Genomic DNA, 27,756 nt, shown 5'->3' with positions numbered 1-27,756 from the left:
GCCTGGGCAACATAGTAAGATCCTGTCTCTGGAAAAAAAGAAAATAAATGAAAAGAAAAGAAAAGGGGAGGGGAGGGGAGTGAAGGGCAGGGAAGGGCAGGTCAAGGAAGGGAAGGGAAGGGAAGGGAAGGGAAGGCAAGGGAAGGGAGAAGGGAAGGGAGAAGGGAAGGGAAGGGAAGGGGAGGAAAGAGAAGGGAAGGTAAGGGAGAAGGGAAGGGAGAAGGGAAGGGAGAAGGAAAGGGGGAAGGGAAGGGAAGGGAAGGGAAGGGAAGGGAAGGGAAGGGAAGGGAAGGGAAGGGAAGGGAAGGGAAGGGAAGGGAAGGGAAGGGAAGGGAAGGGAAGGGAATCCAGTCTGGGAGATCCAACGTCAGAATAACAGGGGTTCTAGAAGAAAAGAACAGAGAGAAAGGGGAGGAAATCATTAATGATCAACTCAAGAAATTTTGTAGAATGCAAATTTCTGCACTGAAGGACCCTCACAAGTGCCTAGCAAGATGGATGAAAATAGACCCAAGTTAAGGGACGTCACTGTGAAATTTCAGAATGCTGAGAGGATAAAGGAAGATTCTGTAAACTTCCAGAGATGGAAACACAGAATCAGAATAGCTTCAGGCTTCCCATAGCAACGCTGAGGGCTAGACAACGACCCAGTGCTGTCAAAGGTCGGAATGAAAATGATCTGTAATCTGTAACGTAAAATTTTATTCTAAGTGCAGGTATTAACCAGGTATGAATATTTGAAAATGTTTAGACATAAAAATTTCCAAACATCTAAGATCTCAAAATACTTTCCCATGCAGGCTTTCCTGGCAAGCTATGGGAGGAGAAGCTCCATTGAAACAAAGAGTACAGGTTAGGGAATGAGAAGATGTGGGTTCAGTAAGCCAGAGGTCTCTTACATGAGAGAGTGACAGTCATACCCCAGACAGTGGGGAGGGAGGGCAACCAGTCCAACCAGTCCCCAGGGAGTCCTGTGACTCAGCAGATAGACAGACATGTTTGGGTGTTACCACCAAGATCCTAGCTTGAGTTCAAGGAAGAAAATGCTCAGAGACATGGAGTTTTAACTGTTGTCTGGGGCTGACGTGCGTTGACCAGGTGCTAGTAGAGTTTCTGTTCTCCCTGCAGGTGTTTCAGCTTCGTGTCAGTGTTCAGCTTTGGCCCATTCCAAACACCTGAAGATAGACCAATGAGCTGAGAAGCGAAACAAACCAAAAAATGGAGCAGGCTCCTCCCCTTGAATGCTTTTCTGCCAGACTGCAGTTCACAGCTCACCCTGCAGCTCTTTCAGATGCCCCCATATCCACAGACTTCCCTAGAAGCCCCTGTTGCAGAGAGCTGGAGCAAGGTCCACACTTTCGGTCCATTTTCTCCTAGGAAACCTCATCTAGTAGTAGCAATATTGCCTTTTCCTTACCACGTTTTGAGCTTGCTTCTTCGTATTCCAAAACCAAACAAGATACGGATACACATAGACAGTAAAACAGCACAGGAGTGCAAGGGAATGTTTAACTTAAAAAATAAGAATAGAGGCCTGGTGCAGTGACTCACACCTGTAATCCCAGAACTCTGGGAGGCTGGGACTGAAGGATCACTTGAGGCCGGGAGTTCGAGACCAGCCTGGGCAATATAGCAAGACCCTTTCTCTACAAAAATATAAATTAATTTTTTTTTTGAGACAGTCTTGCTTTGTCACCCAGGCTGGAGTGCAGTGGCGTGATCTCGGCTCACTGCAACCTCTGCCTCACAGGTTCACGGAACTCTCCTGCCTCAGCCTCCCAAGTAGCTGGGACTACAGGCACCTGCCACCACACCTGGATAATTTTTGTATTTTTTGTTTGTTTGCTTGTTTGTTTGAAACGGAGTTTCGCTCTTGTCACCCAGGTTGGAGTGCAATGGCACGATCTCAGCTCACTGCAGTCTCCGCCTCCCGGGTTTAGACAATTCTCGAGCCTCAGCCTCCCAAGTAGCTGGAATTACAGGCACCTACCATCATGCCCACTAATTTTTGTATTTTTAGTAGAGATGAAGTTTCACAATGTTGGCCAGGCTGGTCTTCTACTCCTGACCTCAGGTGATCTGCACGCCTTAGCCTCAAAAAGTGCTGGGACTACAGACATGAGCCACCGCACTCTGGCCAATGAATTAATTTTTAAAACCTGAATAGAGATTACCCTTGTGGGACTAGAAAGTGATGTTATCTTGGAGGGCCCACGGTAGATTTTTTAACTGCTAGAAATACTTTTATTTTAATTTTTTAAAATTATTGTATAGAACCAGGGTCTCTGGGAGGCTGAGACAGGAGAATCGCCTGAGTCCTGGAGGCAGAGGTTACAGTCAGGGGAGATTGAGCCACTGCACTCCAGCCTGGGTGACAGAGTGAGACTCGGTCTCAAAAAAAAAAGAAAAAAAAGAGAGAGAGAGAGAAATAGGGTTTCCTTATGTTGTCCAGGCTATTCTTGAACTCCTGATCTCAAGCTTCCCCCAAATACTGGGATTACAGGCATGAGTCACTGCACCCCTTTTATTTATTATTTATTTATTTTTATGCTTTAATTTGTAGAGATGGGGTCATGCTTTGTTGCCCAGGTTGGTCTTGACTTCCTGGCCTGTCAATTCTTATATATTCGTGATTCAATTCACAATAAAAACCTTTAAATCTAGGATAAATGAGGGGATTTCAAGTGACAACTCAGAGATATCAGTTTTTTGTTTTTTGGTGGTTTTTTTTTTGTTTTTGTTTTTTTTTTTTTTTGAGACGGGGTTTCACTCTTGTTGCCCAGGCTGGAGTGCAATGGCACCATCTCAGCTCACTGCAACCTCTGCCTCTTGGGTTCAAGCGATTCTCCTGCCTCAGTCTCCTGAGTAGCTGGGATTACTGGCACCCAGCACCATGCCCAGCTGATTTTTGTATTTTTAGTAGAGACAGGGTTTCACCATGTTGGCCAGGCTGGTTTTGAACTTCCTGACCTCAGGTGATCCACCCACCACGGCCTCTGAAAGTGCTGGGATTACAGGTTTGAGTCATCATGCCCGGCCAGATATTTGATTTATAGGTTTATTTCTCCTATCACTCTGTTTAATGCTGCTAGCGACCCCTCCCCCATCACTCACACCCATCCTAGGCCCTTTCAATTCCTCTTGCTCTATTTTTATTTATTTATTTATTTTATTTTATTTATTTATTTTTTTTTTTTTTTTTGAGACGGAGTCTCGCTCTGTCACCCAGGCTGGAGTACAGTGGCGCGATCTCGGCTCACTGCAAGCTCTGCCTCCCAGGTTCACGCCATTCTCCTGCCTCAGCCTCCTGAGTAGCTGGGACTACAGGCACCCGCCACCACGCCCGGCTAATTTTTTTGTATTTTTAGTAGAGACAGGGTTTCACCATGTTAGCCAGGATGGTCTCGATCTCCTGATCTCATGATCCACCTGCCTCGGCCTCCCAAAGTTCTGGGATTACAGGCGTGAGCCACCGTGCCCGGCCTATTTTTTTTTTTTTAATAGTTCTTATTATCTCCTTCTATCCTCTAGAATAGTGAATCTCAACATTTTTGGTTCAAAAATTTTATGATGTTAAATATTATTGAAGACTTCAAATAACTTGTTATAATGGGTTATATCTGTTGATATTTACCATATTTGAAACTAAAACAGAGAAAATTTCAGAAAAATAATGACAAGCACACATTCTTTTTTTTGTTTTTTGGTTGTTCTTTTTTTTTTTTAAGCCAGCGTCTCAGTTGCCCAGGCTGGAGTGCATTGGGGTAATCTGAGCTCACTGCAACCTCTGCCCACTGGGTTCAAACAATTCCCCTGCCTCAGCCTCTGGAGTAGCTCGGACTACAGGCCTACGCCACCATGCTTGGCTAAATTTTGTAATTTTAGTAGAGACGGGGTTTCACCATGTTGGCCAGGATGGTCTCGAACTCCTGACCTCAGGTGATCTGCCCACCTCGGCCTCCCAAAGTGCTGGAATTACAGGTGTGAGCCCCCGCACCCGGCCAGGTACATGTTCTATAAGCTGTTGAACATCATGTCACCTCTGGAGAGCTCCATTGTGCACTCAGGAGAGAATGAGAGTGAAAAAGGTAAATAACAATCAGCTTTTTTTTTTTTTTTTTAACTTTGAGGAGCCCCTGAAAGGGTCTTAGGGATCCCCAGTGGCACCCGGATAACACCGAGAAATATTGTTTGAACAATACTCCGCACGTAGTGGGTACTGCTCAACACACACATTCTTAGTGTCTATTACACAGAAAGCCTTTTGCTAGATGCTATTGGTGACACAAAAATAGGACAGAGTCAATCCCTCCTCTTGACTCACACGCCTCAGATTCCCTCACTGGGATTCTGGTAGTAGAATATTTGTATTCAACCCAATTCTCTGTTTCTAGAGAAGCCCTTTCAGGGTAGCAGTCCTGGTGTCAGTCCAAGAAGAGTCTGTAGCCAGCCCACGCTGTCAACCAGTCTGGAGGCTTATAATGTACTTGGGCATTCCTTTGAACACTAGTCACTGTCTTGGAAATGGTGAAAGATGAGCACTATGGCTCCCATCTGAGCAGAGCCAAAGAAAGCAGTGGATGGAAGTGAGATGACCTCCCCAGAATCATGTGTCCTCGGGTAGGTCATTTTCCCAATCAGTTTCCTCCTCTGCTAATTGGGGTTGCACAAGTAGAGTCTAGTCCCCAGGTGACAGCTGAGAGTGCTTCCACTGTTATCATTCCACAGTTCTATTAACGTCTGTGCAACATATCTGGAGTCTAAGCGCTTAGTCATGAGTCTTCTATCTGATTAGTGTATGAACCCAGCTGAGCCACCTGTGGAAGTGAGCCTGTTTCAGAGACATTTGATCTCCTTCCCAGAAAGCCCCAGGGCCACTGGAGTCATTCCGGGTAGTGAGGCAATTAAAAAAAAAACAAACTAAAACCCATCACCTGATGTGAAAAAGAAAACTAAGCCCACCTTCCATTTCATCTGGAATCCAATCTTGGCTAAGCCAAATGATGACAGTTGAAGTCGTAGATGGACTCCAGCAAGAAGAGCTGATCTGATTCATTCCCACTTGTTTGGTTTATTCATTCATTCAACAAATATCTTTTTTTTCTTTTTTAGACGGAGTCTCTCTCTGTTGCCCAGGCTGGAGCGCAGTGGTGTGATCTCGGCTCAGTGAAACCTCCGCCTCCTGGGTTCAAGTGATTCTCCTGCCTCAGTCTCCCAAGTAGCTGGGATTATAGGCACATGCCACCAGTCCTGGCTAATTTTTGTATTTTTAGTAGAGACAGGGTTTCAAATGCCATGTTGATCAGGCTGGTCTCAAACTCCTGACCTCAGGTGATCCACTTCCCTTGGCCTCCCAGAGTGCTGGGATTATAGGCGTGAGCTACAGCGCCCTGCCTTTAACAAATATTCTCAAGCAATCTTCCTTTGTCCTTCACTGTGTAAGATCCTGAGAATATCATTTTGACTAAACAGAGATCTCTACACGCGAGGACTCATTTAGTTTTTCAAAATAATTAATTGCCAACGTTGAAATATCTGGAGATTTCTCATAAAAATTCAAATTTCCAGCATTACATGAACATTGGTTTGTCACTGCCCCTAGTTGCCTCCACTTGCCACAATCGTGCACTTACTCTGCCTGGCCCCTGTAGGTGTCTGAGTTTGCCGCCCTTGATGTTCAGTTGGAAGGGAGGCTAGACATGTTAATAAGTAAGGATGTGGCTGGTGCAGTGGCTTATGCCTGTAATCCCAGCCCTTTGGGAGGTCAAGGAGGGCGGATCACCTGAAGTCAGAAGTTCAAGACCAGCCTGACCAACATGGTGAAACCCCTTATCTACTAAAAATACAAAAATTAGCTGGATGTGGTGGCAGGCGCCTGTAATCCCAGCTACTCTGGAAGCTGAGGCAGGAGAATCGCTTGAACCCGGGAGGTGGATGCTGCAGTGAGCCAAGATTGCACCATTGCACTCAGCTTAGGCGACAGAGCAAGACTCCATCTCAAAAAAAAAAAGTAAGTATGTGTTCAGTGCCTCACTGGAACTGTTGCAAAGTGCTAAGGGGGCATGAGGAGGGTGGGGATAGTGGGCATCAGGAAAGATTTCACAGAGTAAGATGATATATCACATGGGCCTTGAAGGAGTCCTTCACTCTACGTTTCTTGACATACTTACTGTGTGTCCCAAACATTCCATTCCTAAAGTGGGGGTGGTGGAACGGGGATGGAAGGAATGAGGGAGAGAGATTCCAGCCCCAACAGAGCCCCCAGTCTGGGAGGGAGGCAGAGAGCAAAAATAGAATGTAGAATTCCAGTGCAATGCCTGTAAGGCATGCTACAGTGCCACAGTCGGGTCCTTTTAAAATTTTTTTATTTTATTTTATTATTTATTTATTTATTTGAGACGGAGTTTTGCTCTTGTTGCCCAGGCTGGAGCGCAATGGCACGATCTCAGCTCACTGTAACCTCCACCTCCCGGGTTCAAGTGATTCTCCTGCTTCAACCTCCCGAATACCTGGGATTACAGGCCTGTGCCACCATGCCTGCTTAATTTTGTATTTTTAGTAGACATGGGGTCCTCCATGTTGGTCAGGCTGGTTTCAAATTCCTGACCTCAGGTGATCCACCCGCCTCAGCCTCCCAAAGTGCTGAGATTGCAAGTGTGAGCCACTGTGCCTGCTCTATTTATTATTATTTTTTTTTTTAATTTTTATTATTATTATTTTGAGACAGAGTCTCACTCTGTCACCCAGGCTGGAGTACAGTGGAGCAATCTTGGCTCACTGCAACCTCCATCTCCTGGATTCTCCTGCTTCGGGACCGAGTAGCTGGGATTACAGGTGCACACCACCACATCCAGCTAATTTTTGTATTTTTATTAGAGATGGGGTTTCACCATATTGGCTAGACTAGTCTTGAACTTCTGACCCCAAATGATCTGCCCACCTCGGCCTCCCAAAGTTCTGAGATTACAGATGTGAACCATCGCACCCAGCCAATTATTTTATTTTTATTTTTGTTTTTATTTTTATTTATTTATTTTTTTTTTTTTGAGACGGAGTCTCGCTCTGTCGCCCAGGCTGGAGTGCAGTGGCGCGATCTCGGCTCACTGCAAGCTCCGCCTCCCGGGTTCACGCCATTCTCCTGCCTCAGCCTCCCGAGTAGCTGGGACTACAGGCGCCCACAACCGCGCCCGGCTAATTTTTTGTATTTTTAGTAGAGACGGGGTTTCACCGTGGTCTCGATCTCCTGACCTTGTGATCCGCCCGCCTCGGCCTCCCAAAGTGCTGGGATTACAGGCGTGAGCCACCGCGCCCGGCCTGTTTTTATTTTTTGAGACAAGGTCTCGCTTTGTCACCCAGGCTGGAGTGCAGTGGTGTGAACATGGCTCAGTGCAGCCTCGACCTCCCTGGGCTCAAGCAGTCCTCCCACCTTAGCTTCCTGAGTAGCTGCAACTACAGGCACACGCCACCATGCTTGGCTATTTTGTATTTTTTGTAGAGATGGGGTTTCACTATGTCGCCCAGGCTGGTTTCGAAATCCTGGATAAGTGATTCCTCTGCCTCTGCCTCTGCCTTCCAAAGTGCTGGCATTCCAGGCATGAGCCATCACGCCTGCTTATCTAACATTTTTGTTGCTCATTTTTTCTCTCTCCTTACCGGAATATACGTTTTAGGAGACTAGGGATCTGGTCTGTCATCTTCATGGGTGACATTCCCAGTCCCTGGGACATTCCTGCCAATTAGGAGCCACTCAGCGTTTGCTGAATGTGAATGAGCTATGCATGAAGCATGCTGATGGATACGAAGGGATAGTTGAGAAATTCTAGATTACAGGCTGGGAAGAAAGGGCTCCTGAGACATCCAAGGTGGAGACTGGCTGACACCAGCTGTAATGGCCACAAAGTCAAGGTGCTGACAAGGAGCCAGAAGCTTCTCCACAAGCGTGTGGGGAGCCAGCACTGGGTGTCAGAGGCTCAGTGGCCGGAGATACCAATGTTACTGTTTAAGAGTAACTGGCACTCACATTGTCTATTTTGTGCTGTAAGGCTGAGTAGGCAGAAGAATTGCTCAACAGAGTAAACATACAACCTACAGAATGAGAGAAATTCTTTGCAATCTATCCATCTGACAAAGGTCTGGTATCCGGCATCTATAAAGTACTTAAACAAATTTACAAGAAAAAAACAAACAACCCCATTAAAAAGTAGGCAAAGGAACATAAACAGACACTTTTCAAAAGAAGACATACATGGGCCAGGAGCAGTGGCTCAAACCTGTACTCCCAGCCCTTTGGGAGGCCAAACGGGGAGATTGCTTGAGGCTAGGAGTTCGAGACCAGCCTGGCCAACATGGTGAAACCCCATCTCTACTAAAACTACTAAAATTAGCCAGGTGCGGTGATGAGCGCCTATAATCCCAGCTCCTTGGGAGGCTGAGGCAGGAGAATCATTTGAACCTGGGAGGCAGAGATTGCAGTGAGCCGAGACTGGGCCACTGCACTCCAGCCTGGGTGACAAGAGCAAAACTCTATCTCAAAAAAAAAAAAAAAAAAAAGGAAGAAGAAGAAAAGGAAGAAGACATACATGTAGCATATGAAAAAATTCAACATCACTGATCATTAGAGAAATGCAAATCAAACCTGCAATGAGATACCATCTCACACCAGGCAGAATGGCTGATATTAAAAAGTCAAAAAATAACAGATGCTGGCGAGGCTGAGGAGAAAAAGGCATACTTATACACTGTGTAAGTGTAAATTCATTTAACCATTGCGGAAACCAATGTGGTGATTCCTCAAAGACCTAAAAACAGAAATACCACTCAACCCTGTAATCCCATTACTGGGTATATACCTAGAGAAATATAAATCAATCTATCATAAAGGTATATGGATGAGTATGTCCATTGCAGCACTATTCACAATAGCAAAAACATGGAATCGACCTAAATGCCCATCAGTGGTAGACTGGATAAAGAAAACGTGGTACATATATACCACGGAATAGTATGCAGCCATAAAAAAGAATGAGATCATGTCCTTTGAAGGAACATGGATGGAGCTAGGGACCATTATCCTTAGCAAACTAACACAGGAACAGAAAACTAAATACCACATGTTTTCATTTACAAGTTGGAGCTAAGCGATGAGAACACATGGGCACATAGAGGGAAACAACAGACACTGAGGCCTATCAGAGGGTGGAGAGTGGCGGGGGGAGACGATCAGGAAAAATAACTAATGGGTAGTCAGCTTAATACCTGGGTGATGAAAGACTCTGTACAACAAACCCCCATGACACATGTTTACTGTATAACAAACCTACACACGTACCCCTGAACTTAAAAGTGGTTCTTTTTTCTTTTTTTTTTTTTGAGACAGAGTCTCGCTCTGTCACCCAGGCTGGAGTGCAGTGGCACAATCTCAGCTCCCTTCAAGCTCCGCCTCCTGGGTTCACGCCATTCTCCTGCCTTAGCCTTCTCAGTAGCTGGGACTACAGGCGCCCGCCACCACGCCCACTTAATTTTTTTTTTTTTTTGTATTTTTAGTAGAGACGGGGTTTCACTGTGTTAGCCAGGATGGTCTCGATCTCCTGACCTCGTGATCCGCCCATCTCGGCCTCCCAAAGTGTTGGGATTACAGTACCTGGCCCAACAGTTTTTTAAAAAAGGGAAATAGGTCTTTAAAAAAAATATTTATTTTTCAAAAATTGACAAAACTTTGTCAATTTTTGTATATATTTATGGTATACAATGTGATGTTTTCACATATGTATACATTGTGGAATAATTAAATCAAACACATTATATATCCATAATCTCATATACCTATCTTTTTTTGTGGTGAGAAATTCAAAATCTACTCTCCAAGTATATAATTTCCAAGTATATAATACATTAGTGGCTGGGCACGGTGGCTCATGCCTGTAATCCCAGCACTTTGGGAGGCCAAGGCGGGTGGATTGCCTGAGGTCGGGAGTTTGAGACTAGCCTGGCCAACATGGTGAAACCCCGTCTCTACTTAAAATAGAAAAAGTAGCTGGGTGTGGTGGTGGGCGCCTTGTCATCCCAGCTACTTGGGAGGCTGAGGCAGGAGACTTGCTTGAACCCGGCAGGCAGAGGTTGTGGTGAGCTGAGATCGTGCCTCTGCACTCCAGCCTGGGCGACAGAGTGAGACTCTGTCTCAAAAGCAAAACAAAACAAAACAAACAAATAAAACATTAGTATAACTAGTCACCATGTTGTACACTACATCTTTAGACTTATTCCTCCTGTCTAACAGAAACTTTCTACCCTTTGACCAGCAACTCCCATTCCCTTCTCCCCTACCAGCCCTGGAAACCACCATTCTCCCCTCTGCTTCTCTGAATTCAACTTTTTTAGATTCCGCATAAAGCATGATCAGGCGGTGCTTGTCTTCCTGTGCCTGGCTTATTCTATTTAGTGCAATGCTCATTCATGTTGCGAAATGACAGGATTTCCTTCTTTTTTAAAGGCTGAATAGTATTCCATTGTGTATACACACCACAGGTTTTGTTTCGTTTTGTTTTTCTATTGCTCAGGAAATAGGACTTTGAGAGGAGAAACTTCCATTCCTGTTTTAGCTGAGTTCTTTCAAAACAGAGCCTGACCCAGGGATTTGGGTGCACTGGTTTATTTGGGAGGTGATCCCAGGTTGCTGAGTGAGGCAGTGGGGAAAGAAGATAGAGAAGGAAGACAAGAGAGGAGAATGGACATTAATAGACAAGTTACCATTGTGGACAAACAGCGCTCACTCCCACTGTGTCCTCTGAGAGACTGTGTCTCTCAAAATTGTCCTACCGCCAGGCACAGTGGCTCACGCCTGTGAGCACTTTGGGAGGCCGAGGCGGGAGGATCATCTGAGGTCAGGAGTTCAAGACCAGCCTGACCAACATGGGGAAACCCTGTCTCTGTTTTTTTTTTTTTTTTTTTTGAGGCGGAGTTTCGCTCTGTCTCCCAGGCTGGAGTGCAGTGGCCGGATCTCAGCTCACTGCAAGCTCCGCCTCCCGGGTTTACGCCATTCTCCTGCCTCAGCCTCCCGAGTAGCTGGGACTACAGGTGCCCGCCACCTCGCCCGGCTAGTTTTTTTTGTATTTTTTAGTAGAGACGGGGTTTCACCATGTTAGCCAGGATGGTCTCGATCTCCTGACCTCGTGATCCGCCCGTCTCGGCCTCCCAAAGTGCTGGGATTACAGGCTTGAGCCACCGCGCCCGGCCCCTGTCTCTTTTAAAAATACACACACACACACACACACACACACACAAAGCCAGATGTGGTGGCGCATGCCTATAGTCCCACCTACTCAAGAGGCTGAGGCAGGAGAATTGCTTGAACCCAGGAGGTGGAGGTTGCTGTGAGTCAAGATTATGCCACTGCACTCCAGCCTGGGCAACAGAGCAAGATTCCATCTCAAAAAAAAAAAAAAAATTGGTCTTACCAACAGGTGAGGAAGCTGAGGAATGTATACACCACTTCTTCCCCTCCTTGGGTAAGGTCTGCTCCTGGCAGGGGGTGGGGAGGGTTAGCTCTCCAGCACTCTGGGCTTGTCCTGCTCATGGCCCCAATGTGCCCTACACCCAGAGACAGCAACCTGGCAGGTGTTGAAGTTGGAAAGCAGGTGATATGTGTGGGATGTGTGGGAACTGTCAGGAGAACCCGCAGGGAACATCCACAGTAGGCCAAGGGAGTGTGCGTGTGGCAACAGCATCTGTTGTTTCTTCTTTGGCCTTTGGGTACAGATTGGGAAAACGAAATCCCATGTCTTTATCTTCTCTCCAGGAGAGGTGTAATAGAGTGGGTTATTATTAAAAAATATTCCTTGCCCTTCCCTTTGGAAGATGAAATATCCCCACCCCACTGAAGGCAGGTTTGGCCAGGTGACTCGCTTTGGCCAACAGAATGAGAGCAGAATACCAGTGTGGCTCTCGTATCTTCTGCAGTGTCTCCCTCTCTTCCCTCTGCCACAGACCAGCAGTGGCTGTTAGCCTGGTTCCCAGACAGCAAACAGCCAACCCACAATGGGTGGGTGAACAAGAACCTTTGTTTTTATTTTATTTTATTTTATTTTATTTGAGACAGAGTCCATTCTGTTGCCTAGGCTGGAGTGCAATGGCGCGATGTCGGCTCACTGCAGCCTCCACCTCCTGAGTTCAAGCTATTCTCCTGCCTCAGCCTCCTGAGTAACTGGGATTATAGAAGCACGCCACCACACCCCGCTAATTAATTAATTAATTTGTTTGTTTGCTTGTTTGTTTAAGACAGAGTTTCGTTCTTGTTGTGCAGGCTGGAGTGCAATGGCGTGATCTCGGCTCACCGAAACCTCTGCCTCCGGGTTCAACTGATTCTTCTGCCTCAGCCTCCGGAGTGGCTGGAATTACAGACTAATTTTGTGTATTTTTAGTAGAGATGAGGTTACACCATGTTGGCCAGGCTGGTCTCAAACTCCTGACCTCAAGTGATCCACGCCCCTCGGCTTCCTAAAGTGCTGGGATTACAGGCATGAACCACCGTGCCTGGCCTGTTCTTGTTCTTTCTGGTTGTAAGTCACTGACCATTTGGGGCTGTTTGTTCATGCTGCATATCTTAGCCAAAGCTGACAGATGGAGTGATTTCTGGAAACGGCTTGGCTCAACTCCTTCCTGACCTTTTCCTAAATTTGCCTGACCACTGAGAAGGAGATTTCTGTTTTGCTTTTTGTCAAGTGGTAGCTTGTGGTTTTCCAGCTATGCCAATGGTCGTTGAGTCTGTCTAATGCAAGAGTCAAGGCTCACAGCACATTCTTCCAACACAGCACATCCATTCATAGCACAACCCAGGCTGCAGGCCCAGTTTAGCTGCATACTCAAACCTAGTGTTTATTGGTAATAAACCAAACATTTTGATTTCCTCTCTCTGTCTCCTTTGTCTGTCTCTAAATTGGTTCCTGACCTGATGGGGAAGAGAGGTGTTATTTATTGAGCTCCTTCAAACCCCAAAAACCTTTCTGCATGATTCCAGTCTTAGTGATTGAAATGGTTTGACTGTGTCCCCACCCAAATCTCATCTTGAATTGTAGTTCCCATAATCCCCACATATTGTGGGAGGGAACTGGTAAGAGGTAATTGAATCATGAGGGCAGTTGCCCCACACTGTTCTCGTGATGGTGAGTCTCACGAGTTTTTTTTTTGAGACGGAGTTTCATTCTGTTGCACAGGCTGGGGTGCAGTGTTGTGATCTTGGCTCACTGCAACCTCTGCCTCCCAGGGTCAAGTGATCCTCCTGCCTCAGCCTCCTGAGTAGCTGGGATTTTAAGTACCTGCCACAGCACGCGGTTAATTTTTTTTTGTTTTTTTTTTAGACAGCCTTGCTTTGTCATCTAGGCTGGAGTGCAGTGGCGTGATATTGGCTGACTGCAACCTCCACCTCCTGGATTCAAGCAATTCTCCTGCCTCAGCATCCCAAGTAGCTGGCACTACAGGCACACACCATCATACACGGTTAATTTTTGTATTTTCAGTAGAGATGGGGTTTCACCATGTTGGCCAGGCTGGTCTTGAACTCCTGACATCAAGTGATCCACCTGCCTCAGCCTCCTAAAGTGCGAGGATTACAGGCATGAGCCAACATGCCCAGTGATCTGATGGTTTTATAAGGGGCTTTTCTCCCCTTCATTCTGCACTTCTCTTTCCTGGTGCCATGTGAAGAAGAACATGCTTGCTTCCCCTTCCATCATGATTGTAAGTTTCCTGAGCTCTCCCCAGTCATGCTAAACTTTGAGTCAATTAAAACTGCTTCCTCTATAAATTACCCAGTCTCAGGTATTTAACGAACTAATATAGTAAATTGGTACCTTAGACAGTGGAGTGCTGCTATAAAGAAACCTGAAAATGTGGAAGCAACTTTGGAACTGGGTAACAGGCAGAGTTAGAACAGTTTGGAGGGCTCAGAATAAGACAGGAAAGTGTAGGGACATTTGGAACCTCCTAGACACTTGGTGGGCTCAAAAGACAGAAAGATGTGGGAAGACTTGGGACTTCCTAGAGACTTGTTGAATGGCTTTGACCAAAATGTTGATAGTGATATAAACAAAAAAGTCCAGGCTAAGGTGGCCCCAGATGGAGATGAGGCACTTGTTGGGAACTGGAGTAAAGGTCACTCTTGCTGTGTAAAGAGACTGGTGGCGTTTTGCCCCTGTCCTGGAGATCTGTGGATCTTTGAACTTGAGAGAGATGAGTTAGGGTATCCGGTAGAATAAATTTCCAAGTGGCAAAGCTTTCAAGAGGGAGCCACAACATAAAAATTTGGAAAATTTGCAGCCTGAAAATGCAAAAGAAAAGAAAAACCCGTTTTCTGCGGAGAAATTCAAGCTGGCTACAGAAATTTGCTACAGAAATTCAAGCCGGCTACAAAATATCAGTAACCGATAAGCACCATTTTAAGTGACAAAAGTGGGAATGGGCAAAGGGACATACTTTCTGGCAAATGATTTCCACCTTGCCATTCTGTATTTTCTACTTTTTTTTTTCTCCCTCTTCTTCCCCCTTTTCTCTCTCTTCTTTCCGCTTTTCTCTCTCTACTTCCTTTGCTCTTCCCCATAAGACCTAAAAGAGCAAATGGCCTGAGAGTGTGCTGGTTAACACGTTTTTCATTCATTCAATTATTGCTTATTGAGTGTTGCAATATGCCAAGTATTATGCCAGGCTGATTGAAAGAAAGGAATTGAAGTGTCATTCTTGTTTTCTTTCCCATCACTCTCCTTCAATATCAAGCTTTGACTGTTGTCCAAAAATAATATGTATTTATTTATTTTGGAGGTGATGTCTTGCTCTGTCGCCCAGGCTGGAGTGCCACAGCCTGAACAAGGCTCACTGCAGCCTCAACCTCAACCTCCTGGGCTCATGCAATCCTCCCACCTCAACCTCTTGAGTAGCTGGGACCACAGGTGTTCATCACCACACCTGGCTAATTAATTTTACTTTTGTAGAGATGGAGGTCTCACTATGTTTGCCCAGGCCGATCTTTAACCCCTGTTCTCAAGTGATCCTCCTGCCTTGGCCTCCCAAAGTGCTGGGATTACAGGTGTGAGCCACTGCACCTGGCCCAAAGATAATATTTAATATTATCTTAAAATTGGCATACATGTTATGTACCTTCAATTTCATAGATTTTAATCAAAGCAGTCAAGCTTTTGATTCCTCATCTCTGACTTTTTTATATATTGATTATGAGGCAGAACAATATTTAGATATTATATTAGTCAGCATAAAGAATATAAGCTGCTATAAAAAAAAAAAAGCAACAACAAACAAAAACCAAACCTCAGTGGCTTAACAAAATTAAGCCTTATTTCTCTCTCATATCACAGTCTGATGCAGCTGAGATGGCTTTCTCTCTCTCTCTTTTTTTTTTTTTTTTTTTGAGACGGAGTCTTGCTCTGTCGCCCAGGCTGGAATGCAGTGGCATGATCTCGGCTCACTGCAACCTCCACCTCCCAGGTTCAAGTAATTCTCCAGCCTCAGCCTCCCAAGTAGCTGGGATTATGGGTGCCTACCATGCCCGGCTAATTTTTGTGTTTTTAGTAGAGATGGGGTTTCACCATGTTTGCCAGGCTGGTCTTGAACTCCTGACCTCAGGTGATCCGCCCACCTTGGCCTCCCAAAGTGCTGGGATTACAGGCATGAGCTGCCATGCCTGGCCTGGGGCAGCTTCTTATGCAGTTCTCCAGTTGATGGCTCAGGGATCCAGGCTCCTTTCCCTTTCCTCTTGTGATGCTTCTGTCTTCAGCTCACGGTCTCTGCAGCTGCTGTGGAAGGAAAAGAGAGGGCTAGAGGATTGGCAGGGATGTTTTCAGGGCCAAGCTTGGAAGTGGCCCCTGTCACTTTTACCCATCTTTCCCTGGCCAGAATGTTGTCATATATCCCCATCCTGACTCCAGGGGAGGCTGGGAACTATCTCCCTATATTCACAGGAGAAGGACGTAGTGCAGACATTGTCATTGCTGCAAAATATTAACATATGTTCTTCCTCCCTCACTCTCCCAGGTATCTTCTGCTGTTCTCACCCTCAGGAATAAAACTATTATAGTGGAAATGCAACGAGAAAAAACAGTCAGAATTCAGCTTTTGAATTTCAAAATAGGTTTTGAAATGTGTGCCTGAAGAGAAATGTCTCTGTGTTTCAAAAGCCTCATCTTTTTTACTCCGAAAGTTTGAATCCTACATGATTCTGGACATGAAGTCTATATCCTACAAAAACCAGAGGTTCAAATGAAGCAGAATCAGCCAGGATGGGTTTGGTAGCCCTATCCGGGACAGGCAAAGGCAGCAGGGGCTGAGGAGACAGAGGAGGCGAACCAGAGCCTGGCATGGGTCTCTGGAGGATCCTCGGGGCCTGCCTCTTTACAGATGGAGCCTCAGGGAGGAAAGAGGGAGAAACAGAGCCTGGGGGTCACTGTGGCATCTGGAAGGAGCAGAGACCTGAGCCTGGCTTCTCGTCACAGGCTCTGGAGGCAGTGGCTTTTGCAGTGTTTCCCCTCCCAGCATGGTGTTCAAGGAGTAGGGATGCCTCCTCTGTGTCTACACTGCAGGGGCCGGAGAGAGCCTCTTGGAGATTCCCAAGGCCCCCAGAACAGCCAGAAAGGCCAGGGTTTCCCCATGTCCTTGACAGAGGCAATCTCAGTGACTCAAGAACAAGGATCAGATAGGACAGCTGGGTGGAGCCTAGTGTGGATCGATACTGACAGTAGGACAGGGACCCAGAGGAAGATACCTGAGCAGGTGCCAGCAGGGACAGGGAAGACAATGAAGACCCCGTGCCTCAACAAAACAAAATTCCAGAAGCTTATGCTCCCAGTGGAAAGCAGGATGAAGAAAGTTAACTTCTGATTCAGAGAAAAAATGTTAGACTTTTTTATCCCCTCTTCCCTAAGAGATTTGTATCTGCCCAAAGTAAAACACTTGAAAAAGTTCTGAAAGGCAGGGTGAAGCACTGGAAGGCAGCGGACATGGAGTGAGGGGACAAGAGTTTCTTCGTCACTATCCATCTTGTGTGACCTTGAGCTGTTCGTTTCACCTCTCTGGGTCTCAGTTTTCTCATCTGTAAAATAAGATGCCTGCTTCTCCGGCTGGTTGTGAGGATTAAACGAAAAAAAAAAAAATCCAAAAAACAAAAAATCCCCACTTAGTTCTGCACCTGGTAGTTGTTAGGGGCTCAGCGAATATCTGAACCTTCCCTGCCTTTCCCTAGTGAAAGGGAAATTGTTGCCAATTTAGAAACACCATAATTCTTTGCAGGAAGGATGGATCCATAAGGTTATGTATACCGGCGCCTGGAAAACAAAATAAAACAAAGCCTTCTTCTACTCTGTGAAGAAGCAATAAAAACCTCAAGGCACAAAACAGACAATGAAAATGACTTGATAGCAGGGTGGGGGGTGGTGGGCAGGGTGAGGGCGGTGACTGCACTAAATGAAAACAACAATTCAATACCCTGCTATCATCCTTCATCAAACTACAGAAATAGAAACCAGACAAACACATTATGTGAAGGGCAAAAGGGCTGGCAAGGTTCTGGCCTATAGGAAAAACCCTGGTTCAATAATCCCACGAACAGAGGGAGGTAGGGAAGTGAGGTCAAAGTCAATAGCGGGTTTGTGTGTGTGTGTGTGTCAAAACGCTGGTTCTACAGTCCTAATGAGGCTCAAACATCACACGTTCCTTTTATGCTGAATTCAGTTTCTCATTAGACTCTGTATCTTCTCCCAGATCAGCCAGGCACATGGCAGGAGCTGCTTCCACTTCCTCTGGCCCATGAATTATCAAGGGTATTCTCTGCTTTTTTTTTTTTTTTTGAAGAAAGCTTTGGAGTAGAAAATGGTCTTTTCTATTTATATCTCCTCTCCTTGCTCTGATTAGAGAGGTGATCAGTTTTGGGGAAGAACTTAGGCCCTGTCTTTATTCAGAGGACTGCCTGGTTAAGACAGTATTTTAAGATTGTCTGCTCTGGGTCTTTATCTGTTTTTCCAGAGAAAATCTTAGGCCTGCAGTTGTGTTTTTTAATATTTTCAGGAGTCTTGGAATAGCCATGTTTTACGTCAAGCTCAGTGCTAGGTGCTAGGAATGCAGAAACCAAAAATAGGAATTAAGAAAATGCTCATGTTCTCAAAGAACACAAAGAGATTTTTACACCACTAGCTTGTAGGTAACCAGAGTACTGGGTTTGCTGCAACTGGCATTTGAATAGATCTTTCCTAAGATCTCTTATCTCCTAAAGACCTCACAATAGCCCTGTGGCTTGGTACTCTGGCTCCCTTTTCACAGATGGACAGCCCACTTAACTCTCCCAGTCTTTGTTCCATTGAAGACCACAGTGGACTCCAGTCCTGGTCCTTTGACTCCGAGCCCTGTGCTGAGTTTTCTCCTGGTAGCAACCCGGTGGGCAGGGCCAAACTCTTCCAAGCCCATGTAAAGGGCACACAAGAATTTACTACCTTTTATCAGAAACCATTCCCTGGGAAATTCCTCCTCATTTTGAAAGACCCAGGTCAAATGTAATACTCTGGATGAAACTTGTTCTGTCTCCCCTAGGCAGAGGGAGTTACATCTTTCTGTAATACCCCTATTGCTTTTGGCACATATAATAACCATATTAATAAAGATAGTAGATGTAATAACGTAGTAAAAGGGTCTAAATTAACATTTATTGAGCGTGTTTGTGAACCAGGTGTCATGCTAAGTGTTTTATATGCATTATTTAGTGGTCAAAAGAACGTCAGGGGAGGTACTATTATTGTGTTTGGTTTATAGATTCTATCAGTTAGGAGTTGAGTTTGGCCGCATGTTGAAACCTGTCCGCAGTGGCATAACCAAATGGGAATTTATTTTTCTCAAATAACAATAAATTAGAATAGACAGGCTCGGGCTGGTATGGTGGATCTACGATACTATTCTATTTTTTTTTTTTTTTTTTTTTGAGACACAGTCTCACTCTGTCACCCAGGCTGGAGTGCAGTGGCATGATCTCGGCTTACTGCAACCTCTGCCCTCCTGGGTTCAAGTGAACCTCATGCCTCAGCCTCCCTAGTAGCTGGGACCATGTGGCACTACCATGCCCGGCTAATTTTTGTATTTTCAGTAGAGATGGGGTTTCGCCATGTTGACCAGGCTGGTCTCGAACTCCTGACCTCAAGTGATCTGCCCCCCCTTTGGCCTCCTAAAGTGCTGGGATTACAGGCATGAGCCATCACGCCTTCCCTGCAGTACTATTCTTAGCATGTGGCTTTTGCTATTTTGAAGACAAGAAGTCTGCTGTTTTTCCAGTCTGTGTTCCAGGCAGGAGAAAGGGTGAAGGGCAAAGGGCAAAGGACGAAGGGCAAAGAGCCTTTTCTTCTTGTGTTTTGTCTTTTTTTTTTTCTTGAGACAGAGTTTCGCTCTTGTTGCCCAGGCTGGAGTGTGGTGGCGCAATCTCAGCTCACTGCAGCCTCTGTCTCCCGGGTTCAAGCGATTCTCCTGCCTCAGTCTCACAAGTAGCTGGGATTACAGGCATGCACCACCACGCTTGCATAATTTTTTGTATTTAGTAGAAATGGGGTTTCACCATGTTGGTCGGGCTGGTCTCGAACTCCTGACCTCAGGTAATTCACCCGCCTCGGCCTCCCAAAGTGCTGGGATTACAGGCGTGAGTTACCATGCCTAGCGATTTTGTTTTATTAACTAGGAAGGAATGTTATCTTACACCCACATCTTGCTGGCCGGGATGGTGTTACTTGGCCACCCTTAGCTTTCAGGGAACCAGGAATTCTTGTTTTGTTTTTTTAAATTTAAATTTAAATTTTTAAATTTTATTTTATTGCTAAGCAGATTTCTGTCCTGAACAAAATTGGGGTTCTGCTAGGATGGAGTAAGAAGAGAATGGATATTGGATTGGTAACTACCAGTACCTGTCACATAAATGAAGAAACCAGGCCTCAGAGATGCTAAGGGTCTTGTCCAAGGTCAGATATATGGCAAAGTCAGACTCAGACCCATGTCCGTTTGACACCAGAGTCTATGTTCTTGACCACTATGAGAGATGACTCCTTTGTCATAATGCATTGCAATTGTCTTTGGATTTGTTCATCTCTTCCTAGATTGTGAGCTGTTTGGGACTAAGAATAATTTTTTTTTGTCATCTTGGTATTCCAGACACTTGTCCATAATTTGTTGAATAAATAAATGAATAAATGTTAGAATGGCAGTAGTTCCTGCAGCTAAAAATTCTTCTAGAAAAAAAAAATATGTATATATATTTTTTTAGACAGAGTCTCACTCTGTCACCCAGACTGACCTCGGCTCACTGCAACCTCTGCCTCCTGAGTAACTGGGATTACAGGTGCACGGCACCACACTCAGCTAATTTTTGTATTTTTTAGAAGAGACGGGGTTTTGCATGTTGGCCAGGCTGATCTTGAACTCCTGATCTCAGGTGATCTGCCTGCCTCGGCCTCCCAAAGTGCTGGGATTACAGGCATGAGCCACTGGCCGAAAATATTTACTGTCCTCTTCCTCTGTAATGCTTCCTAACTACCTGCTTCTAAACAAATGGCTGCAGATGTATATAAAAGAAATGATCCTGGTCTTTGTGCTGCCATGGATGCATTTTGCCTCTTGTTTTTTTTTTTTTTTTTTGAGACGGAGTCTTGCTCTGTCACCCAGGTTGGAGTGCAGTGGCACGGTCTCCGCTCACTGCAAGCTCTGCCTCCTGGGTTCACGCCATTCTCCTGCCTCAGCCTCCCGAGTAGCTGGGACTATAGGCGCCGCCACCACGCCCAACTAACTTTTTTTTTTGTTTTTTTGTATTTTTAGTAGAGATGGGGTTTCACCATGTTAGTCAGGATGGTCTCAATCTCCTGACCTCGTGATCCACCCACCTCGGCCTCCCAAAGTGCTGGGATTACAGGCGTGAGCCACAGAGCCTGGTGCATTTTGCCTCTTCTGCGATTTGTAGGCGTTTAATTCTTCTCTCTCTCCCTAAATACATAATGCTTGTTTACAGAGCAGAGTCCAATTTCTCTTTGTTCTGCCAGGTCATTCAGACATTTCTATACTGCATTGCTCTATTTCTTTTTTTTTTTTTTTTTTTTTTTTTTTTTTTTTTGAGACGGAGTCTCACTCTGTCGCCCGGGCTGGAGTACAGTGGCGCGATCTCAGCTCACTGCAAGCTCCGCCTCCCGGGTTTACGTCATTCTCCTGCCTCAGCCTCCCGAGTAGCTGGGACTACAGGCGCCCGCCACCTCGCCCGGCTAGTTTTTGGTATTTTTTTTTTTAGTAGAGACGGGGTTTCACTGTGTTAGCCAGGATGGTCTCGATCTCCTGGCCTCGTGATCCGCCCGTCTCGGCCTCCCAAAGTGCTGGGATTACAGGCTTGAGCCACCGCGCCCGGCCTGCATTGCTCTATTTCTTAGAGACTTGAGCACTACTTGAATAACAAAAATTTGAGTCACAGGCAGCCCCAATCTCAAATCTCATTTCTTGCTGGGTCATGGGGCAGCCCAGGAAAATCTAACATCATTTAGATTTCAGTAGTTTGGCAAGGCAAGTAGGGAAGGGAGAATTCTTTTTTTTTTTTTTTTTTTTTGGAGAGTCTCGCTCTGTAGCCCAAGCTGGAATGCAGTGGCACAATATTGGCTCACTACAACCTCTGCCTTCCAGGTTCAAGCAATTCTACTGGCTCAGCCTCTTGAGTAGCTGGGATTACAGGCATCTGCCACCACACCTGGCTAATTTTTTTTGTATTTTTGGTAGAAACGGGGTTTCACCATTTTGCCCAGTCTGGTCTTGAACTCCTGACCTCAAGTGATCTGCCTGCCTCCGCCTCCTAAAGTGCTGGGATTACAGGCGTGAGCCACCGTGCCCAGTTGGGAAGGGAGAATTCTTATGCTACCAGTTCAATAAGTAAAATTTTCAGAAAACCAACTGCTGATGTCCCTAGGTTAAAGGGAAAAAAAAAAGAAAAAAAAAAAAAAAGAAAACACCCACTGTTGTTTCATAGCCCATCACGAAATATCCTCAAATCCCAGCACTTTGGGAGCCCGAGGCGGGCGGATCATGAGGTCAGGAGATCGAGACCATCCTGGCTAACACGGTGAAACCCCCGTCTCTACTAAAAATACAAAAAATTAGCTGGGCGTGGTGGCGGGCGCCTGTGGTCCCAGCTACTCAGAAGGCTGAGGCAAGAGAATGGCGTGAACCTGGGAGGCGGAGCTTGCAGTGAGCCGAGATCACGCCACTGCACTCCAGCCTGGGTGAGAGCAAGACTCTGTCTCAAAAAAAAAAAAAAAAAAAAAAAGTGATTAAAAGTCAGGCGTGGTGGCTCACGCCTGTAATCCCAGTACTTTGGGAGGCCAAAGGGGGCGGATCACTTTAGGTCAGGAGTTTGAGACCAGCCTGGCCAACATGGTGAAACCCTGTCTCTATTAAAAATACAAAAAATTAGCCGGGCATGGTGGCGGTCGCCTGTGATCCCAGCTACTTGGGAAGTTGAGGCACAAGAATTGCTTGAACCCAGGAGATGGAGGTTGCAGTGAGATCACACCACTGCATTCCAGTCTGGGTGACAGAGAGAGACTCCATTTGAAAAAAAGTGAATAAAGTGATAATGGTAATAATAATAATAGCTAACACTTATGGAGTGCTTATCCTAAATCATTCTGTTCAAAGTTCTAAACGTGATAACATTAAATTCATACAATAATCTTTTTAGGAAGGTGTTATCCTAATTTGCAGACGAAGAAACTGAGACACAGAGAGGGTAAGTAACTGTCATAAGGTATCATGACTGGTAGGTGGCAGAGCTAAAACTCCGCTATTTTCATCTTATTTTATTGATTTATAACACAGCCTAAGTAATATAAACAATATGCTTAATACAGCCACTCACCTTCTCAAGGCAAGTCCTCCAGACTTCACTTCCAACCAGTCTGCAATCCCCAAATACCTTTTACATAGAAATTCTTAGTCACCACTGGTCCCGCATTACGTGGGCAGGAGGTGGGAAAGCCTGGGTTCTCATCTGGGTTGGTCTGACTCTGAAGCAGGGATCTTTACTGTTGTACTGTTCCAGCCCTAACCAGGTTAAACCCAAGTTCAAAGGCCAAATCACAGACTGGTTGGAAGGGAAGACCTTGGAAATCATCTAACCCAGCATTTCTCAACCTCCGCACTATTGACATTTGGGGCTGGATAACTCTCCTGGGGGAACCGTCCTGTGCATGATAGGATGTCAAGCAACATTCCTGACTTCTACACACTAGATGCCAGCAGCACCTCCCAGTTGTAACCATCAAAAACGCCTTCAGTTGGCCGGGGGTGGCGGCTCACGCCTGTAATCTCAGCACTTTGGGAGGCCGCGGCGGGCGGATCACTTGAGGTCAGGAGTTTGAGACCAGTCTGGCCAACATGGTGAAACCCCATCTCTACTAAAAATACAAAAATTAGTTGGGCGTGGTGGCGCGCACTTGTAGTCCCAGCTATAGGGGAGGCTGAGGCAGGAGAATTGCTTGAACCCAGGAGGCGGAGGTTGCAGTGAGCCGAGATCGCACTACTGCACTTAAGCCTGGGCGACAGAGCGGGACTCTGTGTCAAAAAAAAAAAAAAAAAAAAAGGAAAAAAAATGCCTTCAGTCATTGACAAATGTGGGAGTGGAGGTGGTGGAATGGCAAAGTTTCTCCTTGGTTGAAAGCCACTGATCCAAACCATTTCATTTTACAAATGATGAAGCTGAGGTCCAAAGAGATGAAGTAACTTGTTTAAGCTAGTTAGCAAAGCCAAGATTAGAATCCAGGTCATTCACGCAATATCCTTTTATTCCTATAATGTACAGGGCACGATATGGAACCCAGGGAAATCACGGCAGTCCTTGTTCTCACAGTCTGGTAGGGGAATCTATTGCACAGATATCTCTGTCTCCACGAAGTTGACAAGTCATAAAGAGCTCCTCAGGCAGCAAAGTGTAGAGAAAGAGAGTATGGTCCAGCGTTCTGAATTCTGGATCTGCCACTTTTTTGCTGCAGGATTTAACTAAGGTTCAGTTTCATCATCAATGAAATGGAGATCATGGTATCTACCTATATTACCAGTTTGAAATGGGTCTGTGGATGCATTGTGCAAACCCTAAAACTCTTACAAACATCGGATATTAGTACTAACTTCATTAGGAATGTGAGTTATGTCAGAGTAAAAGCTCTCAGAGCTGGGGTGAACTACAGACGGGTGGCTTCATTCCTCGACCTTCCAATTCGAGATCTTTTTCCTTCTGTGGGAGGAGAAGCAGGCAAATAGCCTGCCTCTCACAGAGTGCCCATTCCCTCCCCGGGAACCAAGGTGCTCAGGCGGGTAAACTCAGGACACAACACTGTACAACTAGTCCCACAGGCAGGAGCCACTCCCTGGCCCTCGGGTCTCTCAAGCCCCGCCTGCTCCAAGCTACGGCCCCGCCCCAAAAGGAGACTGACCCCGCCCCCTCTGCGCTGGCCGGCACTCCTGCCGCGCGGAGCCTCCAGGACAGTCCCAGGCCCGTGCCGGAGATTCCCGAGCTTCCCCGATCGCTTCCCAGCCTCCCTCGGGCAGCTAGCGAGGAGGCGACGGAGATTGCCGAGAAGGGCTGGCCCCGCCCCTCCGCAGGCCGCCACCGCCCCCCTAGCCATAGCCTCCCGCGCGGGCTGGAGTCCTACATCCCGGTCCCTCCCTCCCTCTTTCTCTCTCCCCGCCTTCCCGGTGCTGCCACAGTGGCGGGTCGGAGGATCCCGGCCAGTCAGCTCGTTCCTGCCTCGCGCCCCTCCTCCCCCCAAATAAACAGCCCTCCCTACGCCTTGGGAGCCCGGACCGCCCCCTTCCTCCCTCGGCCGGCGTGTTGTGAGGGAGAGTGTGAGCCAGCGCGGCCGGCGGGCGAGCTCCGGGAGTGCGAGAGGCGGGGCGGCGCGGCGGGCCGGGCCGGGTGTCGCGTGTGCGTGCGGGGGTGCGAGCGAGTGCCCGTCGCGACCCGCCAGTGGCCCCGCGCCGACAACCCGGCGGGCGGGCGGGCGAGCGAGCGAGCGAGCGGCCAGGCGAGGAGCTGCGGGCGCGAGCCGCGGAGGGGCGCGGAGTCCGCGCGCTCGCGCGCACGCACGCACGCACGCACGCGGGGGGCGGGGGCAGGCGCGCGCCCGCCTGTCGCGACAGTCGGGGCCGAGGCCCAGGGGGAGGTGGCCTGTCGCGGGTCGCCCGGCTCCCGGAGGCGAGGGGGGCGCGGGCGGATGGCGGAGGGCGCCCAGCCGCAGCAGCCGCCTCAGCTCGGGCCCGGCGCCGCTGCCCGGGGCATGAAGCGGGAGTCGGAGCTGGAGCTGCCGGTGCCCGGAGCGGGAGGAGACGGAGCCGATCCCGGCCTGAGCAAGCGGCCGCGCACTGAGGAGGCGGCGGCCGACGGTGGCGGCGGGATGCAGGTGACCGCGCGGGACGGGGCGCCCAGTTATTGCGGGGGAGAGGGGGAGTGGCGTGAGGGGCGACCCCGGGCTCCCCGGCTTGGAAAGAGGGAGGGCCTCCGGGGGTCCTGGGTTGGAGGTGGGATGGGGGGACCAGTCGGGGCCTGGTTGGAAGGTGGGGCGAGCTCGGGCTAGGAACGAAGGTTGCAGGACTGATCCTGGTGTGCCTGAGAGGGTCCTGATTCCTGAGGGGCGAGGAGGCACGACGAGTGGATAGGTTTTGGGGGGAAATCGAACGTGGTTGAGATGGATTCCATTTCTTCAAATCCTTCCTTAGTGCCCTGGGGTGGAGTGGAAGCCGGGAAATCCTGGGTTCTCTGGACGGAGTCGAGGAAGAGGGGATCTCGTGGGAAACCTCCCAAGAAGAGGGAGTACCTTTTGGCAGCCCTGGGCACCCGCTGGGATGGGGAAGAGAAGTGGCGTTTCAAGGAGAGGAGTGAAAAGCAAGAAAACTCCGAGAGAGAGCCCCGAGGGGATGTGGCTGAGATTGTGGGTTAAAACACACAGAGAGTGTGAGAAGTACAGGGAGTTTTGGTAATGTTGTGGGGACACGGTGGTGCTCACTCTCATTAACTTTGTGGAGCATACTAATGAGTCTGAAGGGAGACACCAGACATGTCCCTCCTGTTCTTTGCCAATTGCATTCTACATCTCCAGGACACAAAATAGCTCTTTAATGTCCTGGGCTATTAAAAAAAAAATTTATAGGGCTATTAGAAGACTGGATTCTCAATTCTGGATTCAAAGATAAAAGTGGTTAATTTGGGTAGGGAATGGGAAAGGTATTGATGATGTCAGTTGACTTCATAGTTTTGAGGAAGACCTTGAAACCTTTGTAGGTTTTAGGGTTTGGTCTCTGCCCAGAAAATACTGCTATGAAATGGTGAGTCTCACCTATCAGCAATTGTGCAGACATGTGCCTAGTTCTCTCAGAGTCATAGGATGTTAGAGGGATGAGGAAGACTAGACATCTTTTCCAGGGGTTCTTAACCTGGACAGACTAGGAAGATTCTTACTTATAAAAGGTGATGTGCACTTTTTGGTGGCAGAGAGTCAATAATTTTCATCTTTGTTTTTTTTGGAGGGGATTTGAGTCCCAGCTTGTTTTAACCACCTTATTTTATAGATGGGGAATCAGAAGTCCAGAGAAGATGAGTGACTTGGGTAAGGCCACCCAGTTAGCTGATAGTAAAACTAGAACCAGAAGCCTGGTCTTCTAATTCCTATTCCTGTGCTGTCTCCATTACACCACTCTTGGAAATCTCTGCAGTGCTAAAAGACTTCCTGTGCTCTGCTCCCTGCTTTTCAAGCCTCTGCCTGACTTCCTGTGTTAGGGACGGAGCTGTACTTAAGCCTAGCGTATTTGTTGTGTGCTTCTTGGTCTCCTTTGCAGAGTTTACCCTGTTACTTGTGTTGATTTAGGTAAAGTGACCCTCTTGGTGTTTATTTTTGAATTCTTTTGTTTTGTTTGCCTGCTTTTATTTTCCATTAGAACTCTGTCAGGTAGAGGGATTGTGAGAAGTAAAAGCTCAGGGCCATGGAAAAAAAGACAGGAATATGGGAGACTGCAGGTGAGGTGAGCTAATATTGGATGGTAAGGAGGGAAGACTGGATATAGGTGCTGGTTAGCAGGTTCTACTTTGTGTGTGTGTGTGTGTGTGTGTGTGTGTGTATGTCTGTATGTATTCATTTATCATTTCTGTCAATCATAGTTAATAGTGAGACCCCCATCCCTTTCCCTCATTTACTCCTGGGGCCTATTATCTGCTGGTCGCCTTCAAATTGGCTAAAGATAGTGATATTCGGAAATGGAGCAATATGTAGGGACTTCACAGGGGTGTGCAGAGGAAAGAGTGGTTAGGTCCTTGGGGGTAGCTGAGAACTATCCCTCTGAGAATCCTTTTTTCACTCTGTGTATTTGTGGGTGTTCTTTGTTTATTTTCTTTTTTTTTTTTTTTTTTTTGAGACGGAGTCTCACTCTGTCGCCCAGGCTGGAGTGCAGTGGCCGGATCTCAGCTCACTGCAAGCTCCGCCTCCCGGGTTCACGCCATTCTCCTGCCTCAGCCTCCCGAGTAGCTGGGACTACAGGCGCCCGCCACCTCGCCCGGCTAGTTTTTTGTACTTTTTAGTAGAGACGGGGTTTCACCGTGTTAGCCAGGATGGTCTCGATCTCCCGACCTCGTGATCCGCCTGTCTCGGCCTCCCAAAGTGCTGGGATTACAGGCTTGAGCCACCGCGCCCGGCCTGTTTTCTTTCTATCCTTTTTTTT

General features: G+C 47.1%; 1 protein-coding gene and 1 long non-coding RNA gene across 22 annotated transcripts in view; both read left to right on the top strand.

Moving 5' to 3' along the window:
* Positions 1-636: 636 nt before the first annotated feature.
* LOC139358953 (uncharacterized) lies at positions 637-1,416 on the top strand. The gene is made up of 2 exons (XR_011614449.1): positions 637-727; positions 1,129-1,416. It is a non-coding gene; the product is annotated as an uncharacterized lncRNA (long non-coding RNA).
* A 23,432-nt stretch (positions 1,417-24,848) lies between these two features.
* The window catches only part of LOC105464528 (RNA binding fox-1 homolog 2), a 296,663-nt gene continuing 293,755 nt past the window's right edge, over positions 24,849-27,756 (top strand). For 13 of the 21 annotated variants that reach the window (XM_011712510.3, XM_071080500.1, XM_071080510.1 and 10 more), the window contains exon 1: positions 25,248-25,448. In XM_011712510.3, coding sequence (XP_011710812.1) covers positions 25,263-25,448 — 186 coding nt within the window. In that variant the 5' untranslated portion in view covers positions 25,248-25,262. Of the gene's footprint in view, positions 25,449-27,756 lie in introns of all 21 variants that reach the window. The other 8 variants (XM_071080512.1, XM_071080511.1, XM_071080509.1 and 5 more) reach the window with 3 other exon arrangements.

Source organism: Macaca nemestrina, chromosome 15 (assembly GCF_043159975.1).
Source record: "Macaca nemestrina isolate mMacNem1 chromosome 15, mMacNem.hap1, whole genome shotgun sequence".
Lineage (NCBI taxonomy): Eukaryota > Metazoa > Chordata > Mammalia > Primates > Cercopithecidae > Macaca > Macaca nemestrina.
Note: the sequence above shows the minus strand (reverse complement) of the source record. Positions and strands in the feature narration are given on the sequence as shown.